General features: G+C 34.8%; 1 protein-coding gene across 1 annotated transcript in view; it reads left to right on the top strand.

Annotated features, from left to right (window-relative positions):
- Window positions 1–19,340, top strand: part of LOC126734499 (uncharacterized) — a 99,629-nt gene that overhangs the window by 60,604 nt on the left and 19,685 nt on the right. Inside the window, exons 13-14 of the mRNA XM_050438156.1 lie at window positions 1,395–1,577; window positions 1,629–1,906. Coding sequence (XP_050294113.1) covers window positions 1,395–1,577; window positions 1,629–1,906 — 461 coding nt within the window. The remainder of the gene's footprint in view (window positions 1–1,394; window positions 1,578–1,628; window positions 1,907–19,340) is intronic.

The following is a 19,340-nucleotide window of genomic DNA, read 5'->3' as shown; positions in this document are numbered from 1 at the left end:
AATTTTAAGATTTGCCATATAAAAAAATCTTTGTTCAAATTTTGTTAAAAACAAATAATAAATGCTAAATGTATGGCCAATTCAAAAAAATTACATTCAGTTTATCACCCTGTATCTTGGTCGTCTTTGACTTTCGGACTAAGATTTAAGCTCATAAGCTCATTCGTTTTTTAAAAGGAATTTGCTGTTTAATTATTTACCATTATTGATGGGTCACTCTATATGTATAATACATTTGCATCCAAAAAATAGTTAGACAAAATATTTGTAACAAAATTATGCTATTAATCCGTAGCATTGACTACTACAGAATTTCCCATAAATTCCCAATTGGATTTAAATCTGGACTTTGGGGTGGACACTCGTATGCATTTATATTTTCCTGGTCCAATCATTCCTTCACCAATGTTGCTGTGTGTTCTCTTACCTATGCGTCTAGTAGTGACCTTAAATGTTCCAGTGCCGTTTTTGAGAATCGTATGTTTGAATATGTATCTTTTCATTAATCTTGGCAGGGAATTCTTAGGAACCTTCAATATTCCATTGCTGAATACCTTTTTGATAAAATCTATAATTTTTACACGAATGTTGTTAGGTTAAGCTTTTCTTTGTATCAGATTATGTCAACATTATCAAATTTATGACTTACTACTTATTAATTTATCTAGTATACTTTCTGTTTAAAAACTACTAGAAACTTTGCGCTGTAAAAAAAGTCGATTGTTTTCGAAACACTCGTGAGACTAAAGGCTTCAAGACATAATGAAGTAACTCATTTAAATTTTATGTTATAATTATTTTCGTTAAGCAATTGAAGCATAGCAAACAGGATTTCCATAAATATTACAAATATTCTTCTTTGGAAAGTTTAAATAAAAATAGCTTTCTCTAAGAACTACTCGGTTCTAGTTAACATATTCCCTTGAGGATGGTAACATGATTAGCGAAACACATGTAGAAAGTTAAATAAAGTGTTTTGGTGGAGTATTAAAACAATTTTTATTTATTATTTCAAAAATTCTATAGCCCTAGAATTGTGGGATTATCATTACACGACCTAACAATTTTAGAAAGCTGCAAATAACTTATTAATTTAAATGCAATTTTGTAAACACTTAATTTTCCAAACATTTGCAAATACTTAATTTATATACAGGGTGTTTCATAACGTTTAAAAAAATGTTTTCGTTAAGTCTTACAAAAATGATTTTGTACATAAACATTATATTAAAAAATGTCATTATTAAAGACTATTGTTTTTATAAAAATTCGATTTAATTATTTCGCCACCTTTAAAGCAGAAAAAGCTAAGGCACAAGCATCTAATGTCTTTAACTTTGGCATTTGGTACTACAAAACAAAATTACATATTAAGTTATTTATTATCTTTGCAGACACAAATCGCTCCGTTTGTGCTGTCAAATTTCACGTGCAAAGTGCAAAATTTACATCTGTTTCCTACTTTTCTTGAGTTGGAGCATGGGATGGCGCCCAATGCCGCTGAAATATACACCTTAGAAGAGATGCTTGTGCCTTTGCAATTTTGTATTCCCCAGTATTTTGACCGTAATCCGGAGGTATGTATTTTGTTTTTTCGTTTATTCGAAATTAATTTAACGTAATAACAGATTTCAAGTGACGTTGATAGCGATCTCGACGAATTCGAAAGTACCTTTATCGAAACAGTAAAACATCGTAGGAAAATCATACCGTGGCATAAAATTGACTTTCGGGATGTTAGCCGCCCTTCCACCACCGTTAATTTCAGCATTTTTGGTGAAATGAAAGATGAAATGATCGAGTTTTATAATGAATTTAATGGTTCTAATAAAGTGCATAGCTCTGAGATTCATGAAGATTATTTTGTTGATGTCGAGGAGAATAGCGGTGAAAGTCCGCAACCGAGGTAAGTGGAAAATAATTTATATTTTTCAAGTAGTCCCTCCCATATTCAGATTATAAAGAACATTCTTCTGTAAAAAATAATAAAAATAAAAGCTTTATACCTTTATATAGGGTGTTTAAGACTGTATACTATATACAGCTCAGGAATCCTTGACCTCTGCCAATTAGGAACAAAAATGGCAATGAGGTATCGTAACAAAAGTATTTGTAAGTTAGCAAAGTGACCAAGGGTCAACTGTTAAAATAAAATTTCAAAATTTGGCCGAATTTACTAAATTAAAATATAAGCTTAATAACGCCCTTGGAAAGCTGAGTAATTTTTCTAGTAATTCGGCTTAAGCCAAATTTTTAAACTAAATTTCTTCTTGTATACTTCTTAACCAATTTTAGTGAACAAGGTGCCATATGAAAGATAATTTACAAGTTACAAGAACAAAATTCTCAGAAAAATTATATACTTATTTGATGTGTTCGAAATGTTTTCCATCATTTTGAATACAGCGGTACAGCATTTGTTGTGATGACTAGACAGCAGTTTCAATTTTCACCACGGATATACTGCTTATAGCCGTTCTAATTCTCTGGATCATGTTTTCTCGTATTGTTGATCGACTTTTATAAACCAGATCTTTTTTTCTTCTCCATAAATAAAAATCCATGCAAGTCCGGAGTCCTGGCTGGCTTTTAAGGTATGACACTTCCTCTTCCAATACTCCATAAAGAAGACTGCTGGTAAAGTGACGCACCTAGTTGGCAAAATGGACAGGACACCCACCGTTTTGAAACTATAAATTTTTTTCATCTACCCGGAGTTAGCTTTTCTAATAATTGTGCCATAAAATTAATTAAAAATTGAAAGTATAAGTTACCATTTATACTCATCAAAGGTGAAAGCCCCGATAATCTTTCATTCAACAATTCCGCACCATATATTCACTGTCGAACGAAGTTAATGGTCAGCTTCACGCATCTAGTGAGAATTATTATCACACCAGTAATGCATGTTGTGCAGGTTTACTATACCATTGTTGGTAAATGAGCTTCATCTATGTAGAGATGCTTCATCTATCAAAAAAATGGCGATCGTCCCTTATCATATTACGCCAATGACAATAATTTAAGCCGTTATCGAAATCCGCGACTAGTAAAGCCTGGAGCAGAACAATATGATCGGAATGGATGTTAAAATCCATCAACATTTTATAAACAGAACCAACTGAAAGTCCCAAATCCCTGGAAATTTCGCTAATCATCAACATTGATATACAGTCAGTCAAAATGAAACTCATACATCTAAGGCTTTTTTTACATTTTGTACAAATAACGTGCAAAATATTTCCAACTATATACAGGGTGTTTCACTTTTTTGTAGCAGGACTTTACCAGTATTTAGAAAAATTAATTTTAAGGTAGGTTTCTCATATAAATATTGATCGTCAAACTTTTTGTTTCTGAGATACAGGGCGTCAAAGTTTCTCAAAAAAAAAGTTTTTATTTTTTAATATCCGAACTATCAAAGATATTGAAATCAAAATTGGTATAAACAATTCTAGGATGAAGGGTCTTAATCGTAAGTAATGTCATGTTTCTACGTTGGCCAGTGTCGGAGATATACTAATTAATAATGTTAATGTGACTAAAAAAGTAGCACACCACTGGAGTAAGTCGATTAAACGATCATTTCTAAATAGTGCATTTAATTGTAAACAAAAATGCCCTCTTGATATTTTTTCGTATCTGACTCCGTTTTCTCCTCAAATTGGGTTGTAAAAATCACTTAAGATTTGAAGATAAATTTATTTCAACTGTCTAATAAATCGCAACATAGAACAATACCATAAATACTTATAACTTATTTATAACAAACAACAGATTACAAGAACACAACAAACAATTAACAAATTTAAAAAAGGTGTTCGAAATGTGAACCATTTTCTGCAATACATAATTTACATCGACGAATAACCGAACGTGAAATGTTATTTAAAAATGGTACTATTTCATTACAAGCAATCATAATTCTATTTATAAGGTCATCCCTTGTTGGAACAGGTGTCGCATACACTCTGCGGGGTTTAAGTCTGGGGATCGTGGAGGCCACGCTACTGGCCCTCCACGACCCATCCACCTTTCTGGATAATGGGTATCCAACCAGTTTCGCACAATTAAAATAAAAATTCCAAGAAGGCTGCAGCATTTCCCGTGGTGGCAAAAAATATGGTCCAAAAAGTCGATTGTCATAAATACCAATCCAGACATTAACACTAAATTCATGCTGGAAGTTTCTTGGTCGAATTCCATGTGGATTTTCATGCGCCCAAATGTGCTGATTATGGAAATTGACCACTCCACGCCGAGTGAAGCACGACTCATTGCTCCACAACACGTTATTTAAAAAACCTGAAGTATTATTAGCTGCATTAAGAATCCAACGACAAAATGCAGTTCTTTGTTCTTCATCTCCTGGTTGTAATCCCTGAACAGGCTGCAAATGATAAGGACGTCTATGATCCCGTCTTAACACTCGGTAAATACGGGAAGCTGAAATTCCTAAACCAGCGGAAACTCTTCTAATACTTGTTGTAGGATCTCTGTTGAACTCACGCAAAATTTGTTGCCTATTTCTCTCTATTCGAAAATTTACATTATTTTCATTTCCTCGTACATTGCCTAAACCATTCTCAATAATTTGTCGATGGACTCTTACAAATACAGAAGGATGTGGATGCCTTCTAATCGGATATCTGCGCATATATTCCCGGGCTGCTTCTGCGGAATTTCCATTTGCAACCCCATAAATAAAGTGGATATCCGCTAACTCTTGATTTGAAAACATAAATGGTATTTTGACACAAAAACGATAAGAAGAAATAAACAAATAACACTTTTTGAGAACGCAATTGCAATTTGACACGATAATACTAATATGACATCTACATTTTATGACACTGTTTTTATTTCATGGCACACTATTCAAATTATTAAAATAAATTAATATAAATAACATTTGACGTTCGGTTATTCGTCGATGTGAATTATGTATTGCAGAAAATGGTTCACATTTCGAACACCTTCTTTAAATTTGTTAATTGTTTGTTGTGTTCTTGTAATCTGTTGTTTGTTATAAATAAGTTATAAGTATTTGTGGTATTGTTCTATGTTGCGATTTATTAGACGGTTGAAATAAATTTATCTTCAAATCTTAAGTGATTTTTACAACCCAATTTGAGGATAAAACGGAGTCAGATACGAAAAAATATCAAGAGGGAATTTTTGTTTACAATTAAATGCACTATTTAGAAATGATCGTTTAATCGACTTAATCCAGTGGCGTGCTACTTTTTTAGTCACATTGGTATAAACAATAAGTTAATTGTTTATACCAATTTTGATTTCAATATCTTTGATAGTTAAAATTGGATATTAAAAAATAAAAACTTTTTTTTTGGGAAGCTTTGACGCCCTGTATCTCAGAAACAAAAAGTTTGACGATCAATATTTATATGAGAAACCTACCTTAAAATTAATTTTTCTAAATACTGTTAAAGTCCTGCTACAAAAAAGTGAAACACCCTGTATATCTGCAATCAGCATAAAATGTTAAAGTTGTTGAGCAAAAATATGCAAAGAATGCATGCTGAGCATAAAAAAGTATAAGAGATAAGAAAATGTTATGGTCAAAATGAAACTCGTACATCATATTTACTTTACAATAACATTAATATTATTTATAGTTAGCACTTGGTATTAAGAGCATCTGTTACTTTTAACACTCCTGTGTAATTTTTAATTGAGTTTAATTAATTTTTTGTCCTTCTTTTACCATATGGGGTGGACAAACAAGCGTTGTAGAACGCAAAATAATTATACAACATTGGAAAGATGGAAAATCATTGCAACAAATTTCCAAAATAGTTTGTAGGCCGCACTCTACCGTGCAAGGAGTTGTGGATCGTTATAAAAGTGAAAATAGAATATCAAATAAAGTAAGGAAAAGCCCTCGAAAAATGTTTAATTCGTACGACGTATGTTGGATCCTCAGGAAAGTTGCGGAAAACCCGAAAATATCTGCACCGAAGTTGGCAAAAGAAATTGAGAAATATTTACGAAAAACAGTTAATCCTCAAACAGTCAGAAATTTTCTAAAAAAAAAAAAATATTCATAGTAGAGTGGCTCGAAGAAAACCTTGGATAAGTAAGGTAAATAAAATCAAGAGGTTAAGCTTTGCGGAAGAACACAGAGACAAAGATTTTTTATTTTGGAAGGACGTAATTTTTACAGATGAGAGTAAATTTTGTATTTTCGGATCAGATGGACAACAACGGGTGTGGAGAAAGCCCAATGAATCTCTCAAAGAACAAAATCTACGAGCTACAGTAAAGCACGGAGGTGGTTCAGTCATAGTCTAGGGGTGTATGTCAGCTGCAGGTCCTGGAAATCTACATTTTATAGAGGGTATAATGGATCAGAACATGTATTTGGACATACTTAAGCAGAATTTAAAGGCAAGCGCCCGAAAATTCCGAACTGAAAAAAAAAATTAAATTCTACCAGGACAATGATCCAAAGCATAAGGCACAGAAAGTTAAGAATTGGTTGCTCCATAACTGTCCAAAAGTACTTGAAACTCCACCGCAAAGTCCAGATATTAATGTCATTGAAAAATTATGGTCACATTTGAAAGTTGCTATAAGAAACCATGAAATTTCAAATAAAGAGCAATTAAAAGTAGTGATGCAAGAAGAATGGTCTAAAATATCACCCGAATATTGTGAAAAATTGGTGCGATCAATGCCCAATCGTTTGGCAGATGTTATAAAAAATAAAGGACTACCAACAAAATATTAATCTCTTTTTTATGTTTTTTTTCCTGTATATTTTTAATGGTGTACGAGTTTCATTTTGAGTTGTAAAATCGAATGTAAATTTAATTTTCTCATTTTTCTTAAAACTTCTTTTTGTGAAAAATATATTTTTACTTTTATTTTGTCTTTCAAAGGCCATCATATAAAATATATATATTATTTTTTTTATGTAAGTAAAAAATTTATTTTTGTAAACAAATAAATAAAATGTAAGTAATAAATAAATGGGGTGTACGAGTTTCACTTTGAATTACTGTAAGCTAAAACGTTCAAAATAATCGACTTATTTCTGACTCTGCCATATCTTATTTGAGTCAAAGTTGATTGAATGCTGCCAGTTCCTCTAATTAGCCTTGCTAATTGGGTACTGCAAAACATACTTAAATAGCGGAAATAAGAAGTAAACTTTTTTTCAAGACAATAAATAAACCAAAATGACAGTTACTGCTTTTGTTCCCATGGCAACGGGACGCAATATTTTTATTGTTTTTCATGGCTTACGGTGACAGTACAGGGTGTCCTATTTTCATGCGTTTTATGGGGTATCTCGCTTATGCGTGGAGATAGAAACTTGCGGCTTTGGTGACAGTTTGCTACTTTTTTGTGAAACTTAATATGCCGTTGTCAAAACTTTGACAGCTGTCTTAGTTTTTAATCTAAAGGGGCTTTTTAAAAATTTTAGATTTTCGAACACTCCTCGTATCTTTGTTACTGTATAACATATGGTAAAAGTAAAAAATGGTTTTGATAGGATTTTTTTCTGTAGAATTTAATTCCGGCATTAATTTTATTGCAAGTTTTCTTATTTTTGAGAAAAAAAATAAAATATAATTTTCTTAAACACCCTGCATATTTATAGACCCTTAAATTGGTCGTATTTTACCCTTTTTAAAAATATATAACACTATGCACTTTTTTCCAAAAATCAGTAAATAAATAACGATTTTAGAAATTTAAATATAAATTTTGATATAGTAGGCCATGAATTAATAATAAAATTTATAAAAATGTATGCCTTAAAACACGTTTCCAAGACATTTAGCAACACATAGTTATGGAAGCAGAGGATGAATTAATTTCAATAAAAAGTCCTCAGAAAATAGACGAAGACAACCTAGAAGAAAATACAACTTTTAGAAGAAAATTACTCAAATAGCGACACATACTGAAGAAATACAAAATTTTAGCTCCGAATATTAAAGGAATTAAATCTTAGAAAGAAAAGACCGATTAATTAGCAATGGAGCATAGTACTAATCAACAAAACTTTCAAAACAAAAAAATCCATACACTAACTAATTACATACACATAATTCACACTAACTAATTACATTAATCAGGTTTTATGTGGAGGTGTGCATTTCTATCAAATGCACAAAACCGATTATGGCTATCTACACGGATGGACCAAAGAGGAAAAAACTTAATTGATGCATTATGCAGCTCAAACACAGTAGTTTTATTAAATAATGGCCATTAAACCAGAAGAACACCAGAAGGAAACAGTTGCCCAGACATAACTTTTGTTTCTAATGATATAGAATACAACTGCAATTCGGTTTCGGTTCAAAAGGTTTCCACGAATAGCAATACTTATCAACAACAGACCCCAAAGAAGACCTATGCACAACCAGAGTACCCCACAAGATGGAACACCAAATATGCCAACTGGGAAAAATAGAAAGAAATGTTACAAACAAAGAAACAAAACCCCCCCTCCAAAATTACACAAGTTTATAGAAGATATCTTGATGAGGTAGCAGACAAACCATCCCGAAAACAAATATACATTTAAACAAAAGCTCTATATAAATCAACCAATCTGGTGGGATAAGTCACGCGATGAAAAGCTTTTAAAACTTATAAAATTAACAGAAATGAAGACAATCTACAGACATTTAAGAAAGTTGCAGCATACAAACTCGGAAGACTTTTTAAGAGGAAGAAGAAACAATAATTTATAAACTTCTGCAATGATCTTAATAGAAATACACCCTTGACGATTTACCCATGTAAGACTTCATATTCCCCTAATTATTATTTCATTAAAATGAGGAAGAAAAGTTGACCTGCTGTGCCACACAATATTTGTGTAAACTGTTAAAAAATAATAAATAAATGTACGTACATATATTGGGAAAGAATATTCTGTTCTGTAGAAGTTGTTAATTGTATGGGTCTCCAACTCCAAAATCTTAAATAGGATTAGGAGGCAAGTGGTCCTATTTTAAAGGTACTTAAATTTTCTTTGTAACGCATCTTTTTTTTTTAATTATGTGCAGCTATTTTTGAGAACATCGGCAAAAAAGAATGCATAAAAAACGATTTCTCTTTATTAATTATTTATTTGTTGGTTAATTATTTATTGGTTGTTGAAGAAATGTTAAAAGCCGTTAATTTTATATGGGAGAAGTCTTTTTATGCTTTATTTTAATAATAAATTCATCATTCGGCTCAGCTTTAACCCTTAAATGAAAATGGCGTTAAACTTCATGTGATACCTCAATTCAATGCTCATCAAATTCTCTTTTTAACAGGTCCAATCACAAAATAAAAAAATATTTTCTACATTTCTCACGAAGAGAGGGAAAAAAGAAAGAAAAGCTATAAAGTGTAAATTGTGTGTATAGTCCTCCATGGATACAATAATATATTTATTTAATCGATACACGGGATCAACCCCATTACAAAAAATATAAATATTTCTGAAAAAGAAATAAAAGCTAGACTACCTAACCACTAATTATTATTTAACAATAATTATCAGACTTAATAACAAGGATAATTAAACTGTTTTACAAGTAGTAATAATAATCTCTCAAAATCTGAACAATTGACATTGCAAAATTAGCTAAGAAAAAAGAAAATATATTATTATCAATGACAATGATCAAAAGTACTTCAAATTATTAATCATGGAACAATATTATTTCAAAAAACAAAATCCTACAAATTCTTAATAAGACTCCTAAAATGCAATAAGGAAATTCCCAAAATTTCAATTCCGGTAGAGTTTACTAGCCTCAAGGTTCTTTCGACAGGCGAGTGCATAGTGTAGTTGTTACGATGATGAGGCAAAGAAAACAATCGATTTACCCTCAGATTTTTTTCTTTTTTTATGGTAAACACAAGCACAAGAGGAAAGTCCTATGTCAATCTTGGAGTGGTGCTTGCGCGAAGATATTTGTGGGCATTTATCTTGAATCGCTGCAGGTTGTATGCGTCGGGAAATATGTGAGGTGGAAGCCCGTTCCACAAAGAGGATGTTCTCCAGATGAATGAGTCCCGATACAGCGACGTCCTTGGGGTAGGCAGGTGGACTCGATGTTCATGAGCCGCAACTGCTAGACGCGTCCTTCTTGCCGGAACAGCCCTGGGTGGAATCAGGCCTGCCAGCTCAGAGGAGCACTTACCGTGATAATAACGGTAGAATAAACAGAGATCAGCCACCTTTCTCCTGTGCTCCAGGCTATCCAGACTCTTTGTCAGTTCTGGTTTGTCGATAAGACGAATAGCTCTTTTCTGTATAGAATCTAGCAGCTTTAAACTATGCTTGGGTGCAGAGCTCCAGACATGCGAGCAATACTCGAGGGAAGGGCGTATTTGAGCCTTATAAAGAGTCAGCAGCTGTTCTGGTGTATACAGTTTTTTCGTTTTGAAAAGCACTCCGAGTTTTTTGGAAGCTGCCCTAGCAATCTCGGCAACGTGGTCATGCCAGGACACACTGTTGGTGACTTCGACTCCTAGAAGATGTAAAGATGATTTCATTGGCAATGTTTTCCCTGCCATAACCAGCTCCGGGCCATCAACGTTAGTCTTTATCGTAAATACTGCAGCCTGCGTTTTTTTAGCGTTAAAACTAACCAGATTGTTACCACCCCACTCCAAGATTGATCTAATATCGTTGTTGGTTGAAGCTACTTGTTGCTGCCTAAGATTCTGAGAAGTTGCGGCTGTCGTTGGTTTGGCGGACTTAAATGTGGAAATAAGTGTGCTATCGTCCGCAAAGCTGTAGATTGGATTGACAGTGGTTCCTAGCAAATCGTTGATATATATCAAGAAAAGGGTGGGGGATAGAATGCATCCTTGAGGGACTCCAGCATTAATGTTAAATTTGTCAGAGAGGTGTCCATCGACGGCTACTTGGATTGTTCGTTGTTCAAGAAAACTTTTGATCCAATTCAATAATGAGTTTTGTATGCCGAATGAGGAAAGCTTGGTTAGTAGTCCCTCATGCCACACTCTGTCAAATGCCTTGGAAATGTCAAGAGCGACTGAGCGGGACTCGCCGTGCTTCTCCATGGCCTCCGTCCACAAGTGTGTGACGTAAGCCAGAAGATCGCCGGTGGATCTAAGCTTTCGGAAGCCGTATTGATGATCGCTGATTAGTCCAGATGATTCCAGATATCTTAACAGTCGTTGGTTGACTGCTTTCTCCATAATCTTCGATATTACTGGAACTAGTGCAATCGGGCGGTAATTGGACGGCATCGTCTTCCTACCCTTTTTGGGTACAGCTTGCACTTGAGCAGTTTTCCAGCTTGTTGGAAATGAGCCCTGTTTATACGATGCCGTGAACAGTCTACATAAGGGAGGAGTCAATTCGTCTGCACTTTTAGTACTAGGGCTGGAATTCCATCGGGTCCAGAAGCTTTGTTGGTGTCTACGCTTTTAAGAATTTTATTTATAATTCGTTGGGGAAATGAAATTTCTCCCATCGATGAATTCACCCTTGGCAAATATGGCGGTGTTTTGCCGTGCGAGTGCAGAGTAGAATTGGACGCGAAGAGTTTACCCAGTAAGTTGGCTTTTTCCCTTGCTGTTACCGCGATAGAACCATCATCTGCTGTTAGGGGTGGCAAGGCCGACTTAGCAAATCCTTGACTAACGGCTTTCGATACCGACCAGAAAGATCTTGTTCCATTTGGGCAGTTTAGCAATTTGTTTTTGATCCTGTTGTTTTGACTCTCTTTGCATTCATCAATAATTCGCTTGCAGCTATTTCTGGAGGTTAAAAAGTTCCTCCAATTTTCGGTGGAAGGATGTTGACGCCATTTGCGGTATGCTGCGTTTTTAGTATTTACTGCCTTTTTGCAATTCAGGTTGAACCACTGCTTGTTGTTTGATCTGCATTTAGTAGAAAAAGGGATATAAGCTTCCATTCCTGCCAAGATCGTCTCTGTAATTTGGTTTGCACATTCTGAGATGTTATTGGTTCTAAAGCAGACTTGTTTCCAAGGGAATGAGCGATAAAATTCCCGAAGATGGTTCCACTCTGCTGATTTATAGTGCCATACCTTCCGCGGCATCGGAGGATCCTGCGTTTTAACATCCAACTGGCAAGAGACTGTTATCAATTTATGGTCCGATGTTCCTAGCGGGGCCTGTACTGATACAGTATACGAGTCAGGGTCTGAAGCCAAGACCAGATCTAGGAGACTCGCGAACTCGCCGTCTCGATCGGGGATTCTGGTAGGTTCCTCCACAAGCTGCATAAGCCCGCATATGGTGGCAAATAGCTCAGCTTCTCGTCCTTCATCGTCGTTCTTGTTGCAGAAGCGCAGCCAGTTGATATTGTGAACGTTAAAATCACCCATGACGATGATTTCTGCGCTTGGGTAGTCAATTTGCAGTTGGTTAATGCAATCAACCAGGTTCAAAAAGAGCCGCCTATATTGGGTATCGCTTGGTGGTCTGTAGATACAGCAGATAAATTTCGTGGCTCCACTGGCTATTATTTTGAACCACATAACGTCGAAGTCTGCAGGTTCAAAGTGTTTCCTCCCGCTGGCAACTCAAATCGCTCTTGACAAATACTGCCAATCCAAAGTTTAGTCGAAATCGGGTGTGTAGATCGTATCCAGGATAAATAAGGTGAACATTTGTTGTTGGAGGTTTCACCTTTGTTTCTGCCAATGCCAGAATGTGAGGCTTATTTGATTGCAGGTGTTGGTGTACTGCATTAATATTGGTGTTTAGGCCTCTGATGGATCCCCCCGACCAGCCTCCGCCCGGAGATCCGAATGGGAGGCTAGTTTACCTCCGGAAAGTTTTGGTCGTGAGGGCGCCATCATGCATTTATTTTTATTTTCCATTTCCTCTTTGGAAATCGGACACATCGACATGGCGGCGAAACGTGAGTTCCATGGAACCACTTCACGCCGCCACAAGTCCTATGTGGTGGTATTGAACCGGGCGATGCAAGTGGACAACATCTACCACCAAAGAGGTTGCTCTTTTAGTCGCCTTTTACGACAGGCAGAGCATACCGGAGGGCTATTCTACCCCGGCCCTCCCCTCAGATTACGGTGTGGAATATTAAATGAAATTTTATTAAGTAGTTCGGGACAAATCACAAGGCCATTCAAAAGTTTATAAATAAACCTTAAATCCTTCTCAGTGCGTCTCTTAAGTATACTTCGCATATTCAACAAGTTCATTGCTTCATCATAACAATGGTCATTAGGAACTGGAATGTGATGTTTATAAAGGCAGAATCATAAAAAAATATTTTGAACTCTCTCCAGTGCCATACAATTGATCATGTAAAGAGGATACCAAATTATTGATCCATATTCCAACAAAGAGATAACAAGTGATATGTACAACCTTTTGCAAGTTTTAACTGACAGGTCTTTACAATTGCGCATGAGAAAACTAAGGACCTTGTGCTTATTGATAATAGTATTCACATAGGTATTAAAATTCAATTGTTCATCAAAAAAGATACCAAGGTCCTTACTACTTCAGTGTACCTAAGTTTAACATTATCAATAGTATAGGAGGAAATTACCTGTTTGTTTCTTTTGTAGAAACTAATGTAACTGCATTTATCCACATTCAAAGCCAAACTATTACCAACACACCATTCACACAATCTATTCAGATCATCTTGCAAGAGAAGCTGGGCGATATTTACTTTTACTAGGGTTTGTAGAATACAGGTTGACGATCGCATCTTCTCACCGACATTTTTTAGTTTTCCGTATTGGCGGGAGCGAAGCTAGCGCCTTCTGGAAAATGTCTTCTTGTGTGACCTGCCTTGCTACTTTTCCAACTTCCGGTCCTGGCGACTACGTCCTCCAATTGCCTCCCTTATCATCCGCTTGACCGACTCCTCAAGGTCGTCCTTCCCTGGAATTACTTGCCTGACACGAGTTTGGCCCTTATTCGTTTTCTTCGTATTCAAAGGCCCCTGTTAGAACATTTACAAATTTAGGTGGATGTGCTAGTAGTAAGGCCTGCCGTTTCGTCATCGCGGAATCCATCTTGGAATGCTTGAACTGCCAAACGTTCCATGATTCTTTACAGGATATCTGGATACGCCGGTCGTACCAACTATGTAATATCATAGTATAGGAGGAAATTACCTGTTTGTTTCTTTTGTACAAACTAATGTAACTGCATTTACCCACATTCAAAGCCAAACTATTACTAACACACCATTCACACAATCTATTCAGATCATCTTGCAAGAGAATCATGTCTTGTTCTGAACCGATCACCCTATAAAACTTTAAATCGTCGGTAAACAATAAAAAATTACTACTTTCAAAGCAAACCAAAATATCATTAATGAAAATATTTTTCAATAGAGGAGAACAATGACTACCCTGTAGAACCCCAAAGGTCACACTGATAAGGTGTCACTAAAGTGTGTCACCTTATCAGTGTGACCTAGCATCACCAATTTGGACCTGCAGAAATCTGTCAGAAACAAAACTCGCAAACCAGGCCACCAAACAATCTGAAAAGCCAAAAAGTGTCAATTTTTTAAGTAATAAGGTATGGTTGACACTGTCAAATGCCTTGGAAAAGTCTGTATATATTACATACACTTGTTCATCCCTCTCCAAAGCATTTAACAGAGCACCCTGATACAACAACAAGTTTGTAATACGCGGACTTGCCACGACTGAAGCCATGCTGTTCGTTTAACAGAAGTTCTTTGCAATAAAAATTAATTTGGACATAAATAAGACTGTTCAAAAGTGTTGCAGACTGTATGCACACACTCCTGTAATTGATCATTTCATTAACAGCACCACATTTAAATATAGGCGTAATAAAACTGAGTTTCCACTGGGATGGAAAAATTGTTAAGTCTAATGCCCTACTGAATAAAATAAATAACGAGGGAATAAGAGAGGGCACATACACATTTTCTCAAAAAATAATAGGGTATATCATCAGGGCCAGTACTAAGTTTAAGGGGTAATCGAAAGATCTTATCAAAATTTAATAGATAATTTAGGATTTAGAATAGTCATGTTTATACCAGCCTGCCTAGAAGATCAGACATTATTATCTCCATTATAGACTGCAAACTCCTCATTATTATAGGTCATCAAATTAAGAAGCCAATTTGTTGCTCTCCTGTTATTAAACTTATACCAAAAACTTTTGGGGTTTGTATTAAGTAATTGGTCCAAATTTGAAATAAAGTTCTGGTAACAAGTCTCCGTTAGAGTTTTGCATCTAGCTCTAAGATCTGAAAACACTTCATAGTCTGCAACAGTATAACTAGACTGATATTTCCTATGTGAAATTTTCTTTTGCTGGATCAAGTACTTTAACTTCCCTGAAAACCAACTGGGAAAAGACGAGGTTTTAAATATCTTAAGAGGCACAAACAAAGCTATAGCCATCTTGAATATATGATAGAACTCTGAAAGCGCATCATCAATATTAATTACATTCAAAAAATGGTCCCAATTAACTCCACACAAATAACTATTAACCCCAAATAATTTGCATTTCTAAAGTCATAAAATAACTGTACAAAATTTACAGTTTTTTCTTTACTATTGTTAAAAGTTAATTAAAAATTATAAGGCTTATAATAGACAGATTTATCAAAAATACAGTCAACAGCTTCACTCACCACTAGATTATTCCTATTTGTAAAAGTAAGATCAAGAAACGTATTTTTATCATTTGACACAAAATTACTTTAAAAAAAGTTAAGGTAAGAATAAAACTTCCCAAGTATTAATCCACTTGAGTTAGGTGGGCTTCTAACAACAGTTCCAAACTCATCATTTTCCTAAAGAGCATCCGGAACATTAAAATCACCAAAAATAATAAAGTCAGTGTTTGAAAATTGTTGCCTGAGAATATCAACTGACTGACAATGCCCTTCATAAGAATCCAAATTGGACCTAGGTGGGATATACACCCCTCCAATTACAAAACTACTTCCGCCCACATTACAAGCTAAAAACAATTGCTCAACTGAATCGTACTGTAATCTAAGTTTTTTGGCATTTATAAAGTCTCTAATGTTAATTAATACACCTACACCTCTGCGTTTATTGCTTGTAAGAGACGATCTATCACAGCGAAATAGATTGAAAGATTTTACAGCCAATTCAGCATCCGAAAAATCATCACAGAGCCAACTCTCAAAAAATATTAAGATATCATAGTTAGAACATATAATATTATTATGTAATTTCTGAAGTTTAGTACGTAAGCCAGGTTAAAACAAAAAACATGTAATGGGGCTACTTCAAGTTTTTTCTGTGATCATGAACATGCTTGTTAGTTGTGATATAAGGCATATTGTTTCTGTTTTTGATTGTTAAATTTTTTCCGCCATCACTTTTGCGCTTGTTAAGCTCATCAAAAACCTTAGTCCAGCACTTTCGTTGCAGGGGGATACGGTCACTCTTAACTTTGAATGCATGTCCAGCGGATATGTTCACAGCCTTCAAGACATCCTTAGCAATCTTGTTATTGGAGAATATTACTTTTAGTGGACGGATCCTATTATCCACTTGTTTCCTCAGTCGAACAACTTTAACAATGTCCCCAGCTGATCCCTCTTCTTTGATCGATACCAACATCTCCACCACTTCTTTTGTCTTCCTCAATCCTTTCACGAATCATGTGTGAGTTTAATTGACACACATTATGAACAATAATATTGCTGGCCCTCTCAGCCCGGTCATTTATCTCAGTAAGTAAGGTATCCATATCTGACGATTCAGAAGATGGTGGTTTGTGCTGTTTAAGTGTTATTTTAACAGAAGTCATTTCCGTTTTAACCTCTACAATTGAACTATGAAAGCATTTTTTGATGGATTTAATATCATCTCCAAGACATTTGAATGAGGCCATGAGATCAGGAACAACCCTGGTCACCGCTTGAACCTCATGAATTTGTTCCTCCAGTAGAGTCACTCTAGTACCAATCTCAACTAAGTTTTTTATTTTGGGGCCACACTCCTTGCAAATGTTTCTGTATGGAATGGACCTACTCTGAGCTCAAATGGCATGAAATTCACTGCATCCTATGTTTGAACACTTCTTGCACCTAATAATATTTTGAACCAATCACGAGGGTATCCAGAGATATCACCTGGATTTTTTGGTGGATCTTTAAAAGTGCAAGACATATCACAATCAGCACATTTTCCTAACCACTACCAAGCATACACCACAAGACGTTAGGATTATTTACAAAGAGATTGAAAACTTTTGGAAGCTCACTCAGAAAAACTAACTATATCGGACGTTATGCATTTCTGGTGTAATAGCCCAACACTTATCAATGATGCGCTCTGGAGTTTTGTAAATTTTGCTTTTTAAGTGACCCCTTAAAAAAACTCTAAGAGGGTCAAGTCAGGTGATCTTGCGGGCTGGTCTTCGGCCGATCTATTTTCCAGGACACGGTAGATCTATATATCCTCAAACAGCAAATAATGAGGAGGAGCCCCATCTTGTTGAAATCTTAACTCTTCGCCAATGTAATTATTATTTTCTAACGTTTCTGTCAATAAATGACCGATTGCCTCTTCTAATAATTGTAGATATAGTTCTCCATTAAGATGTCATCTTGGACAAAAAAAAGGACCAATAAAACAACCATCATAAATTCAAACCCAGATGTTTAATTTCTCATGGTGTTGAGTATGAATGTCATGACGTAATATTTTCTTCAGAATAGTATCGACAGTCGCGACAGTTAGTTCCATTTAGAAAAAACGAACACTCATCAAAAAAAAGTGTTAAATGCTAAATTTGGATTATTTATTATTTGTTCGGTCATAGCCTCGCAAAATTCCAAACCTCTATCAAAATGATCTTCGTTTTATTGTTCTACAAGATGATTTTTGTAGGGGTAACATTTATGTATCTTTTTCTGCGAAATCTCCTACGAGATATGCCACACACCAAAGGTAATTGCTTGATGCTTAATATAGGGTCCATATTGACGAGGCCCAAAGCAGCAATTTTCATAGGTTCGTTTTCAACTATCCAGCAGAACATGTTTATCTGGATTCATTTGGTTAAATATCTGAGCTGGAACATTAGCACATCTACCTTCGTGTTACAGTTCCATTAGCGATACTCTTTCTGCAGTTGAATAAACCATTTTAGAACTAAACAAAATGTAGGCACGAACCCTTCGAGATACTAAACTGAAATAAATAAACTAAATTTAAATACTCAGAATTTCAAAGGAAGAAAAAAATCGCAAATTGTTGAACACAAACAGCATTCCAGCAGAAAAAACTCTTACTCTTACTTTTCTCCTCAAATGGTAAAGTTAGAATTTACATTAATAGTTTTGAGCAATAAATCTAGAAAACATTCATTTTTATGTTTGTAGATATGTTGAAAAGAGACTAATGACCATTAAATTGAAGCATCACATGAAGTTTAACCTCATTTTCATTTAAGGGATAAAGTTCACTCCTTTGTGAGGTTAGTGACGAAGTTCAAATTAAAGCATAAAAGACTTCTCGGATATAAAAATTAACCGGTTTTGATATTTCTTCAAGAAGCAATAAATCCTTTAATAAAGAGAAATCTTTTTTTTATTGTTTTTTTTTAGTCAAAAATGGCTTACACAATGGCTTAATACAATTTACAAAAAAAGATACATTGAAAGGAAAACTCAATTACCTTTAAAATAAGGTATCACTTAACCCCTAATCCCATTTAAGATTTTGGGGCTGGAGGTCACCCCCGCGAGGGGGTTGAAATTGCACAATTACAAAATCTTTTCCCTTTAAAATATAATTTGGCGAGTCCGCGCGATTTTTTTTAACAAGCGATATATGAAATATCAGCCTTGTTTCGTTTTAAGTGACCCACTCTGTATTCAAACTAGTTATTTGATTCGAATAACTCCTTGTAATTTCTGAAGGTGTTTTTTCAAAAAAAAAAAAATATTCTACCCATTTAAGATCCATCTATGCGCCATTACATCATAAGTATGAAGCTCTTTTCAAATCCATTGAATAACTAGGCAATAATAACTTCAAAACAGGGTCAAACTTAGAAGGAAACTTATAATGGCCTTATTGGTGAAGAAACTTATCAGATTTCATATTTAACTGAAATTTTCAAAATATTTAGAGCTTTTTAAAGGCTTTGACAGTATCAAAATTTGTTAAGTCCTTGAAAAATCACTAAAGAACTCCGAAATATTTAGTCTTCTCTTAGACTTCCAAAATATGCCATTTATTTGCTTTGTAGACTGATATCAAAAAGATCTTGTGATATATAATTTTATATTTTATATCACAAGATCTTTATATTATTTATATTTTCCGAAA

Source organism: Anthonomus grandis, chromosome 3, assembly GCF_022605725.1.
Source record: "Anthonomus grandis grandis chromosome 3, icAntGran1.3, whole genome shotgun sequence".
NCBI lineage: Eukaryota > Metazoa > Arthropoda > Insecta > Coleoptera > Curculionidae > Anthonomus > Anthonomus grandis.
Note: the sequence above shows the minus strand (reverse complement) of the source record. Positions and strands in the feature narration are given on the sequence as shown.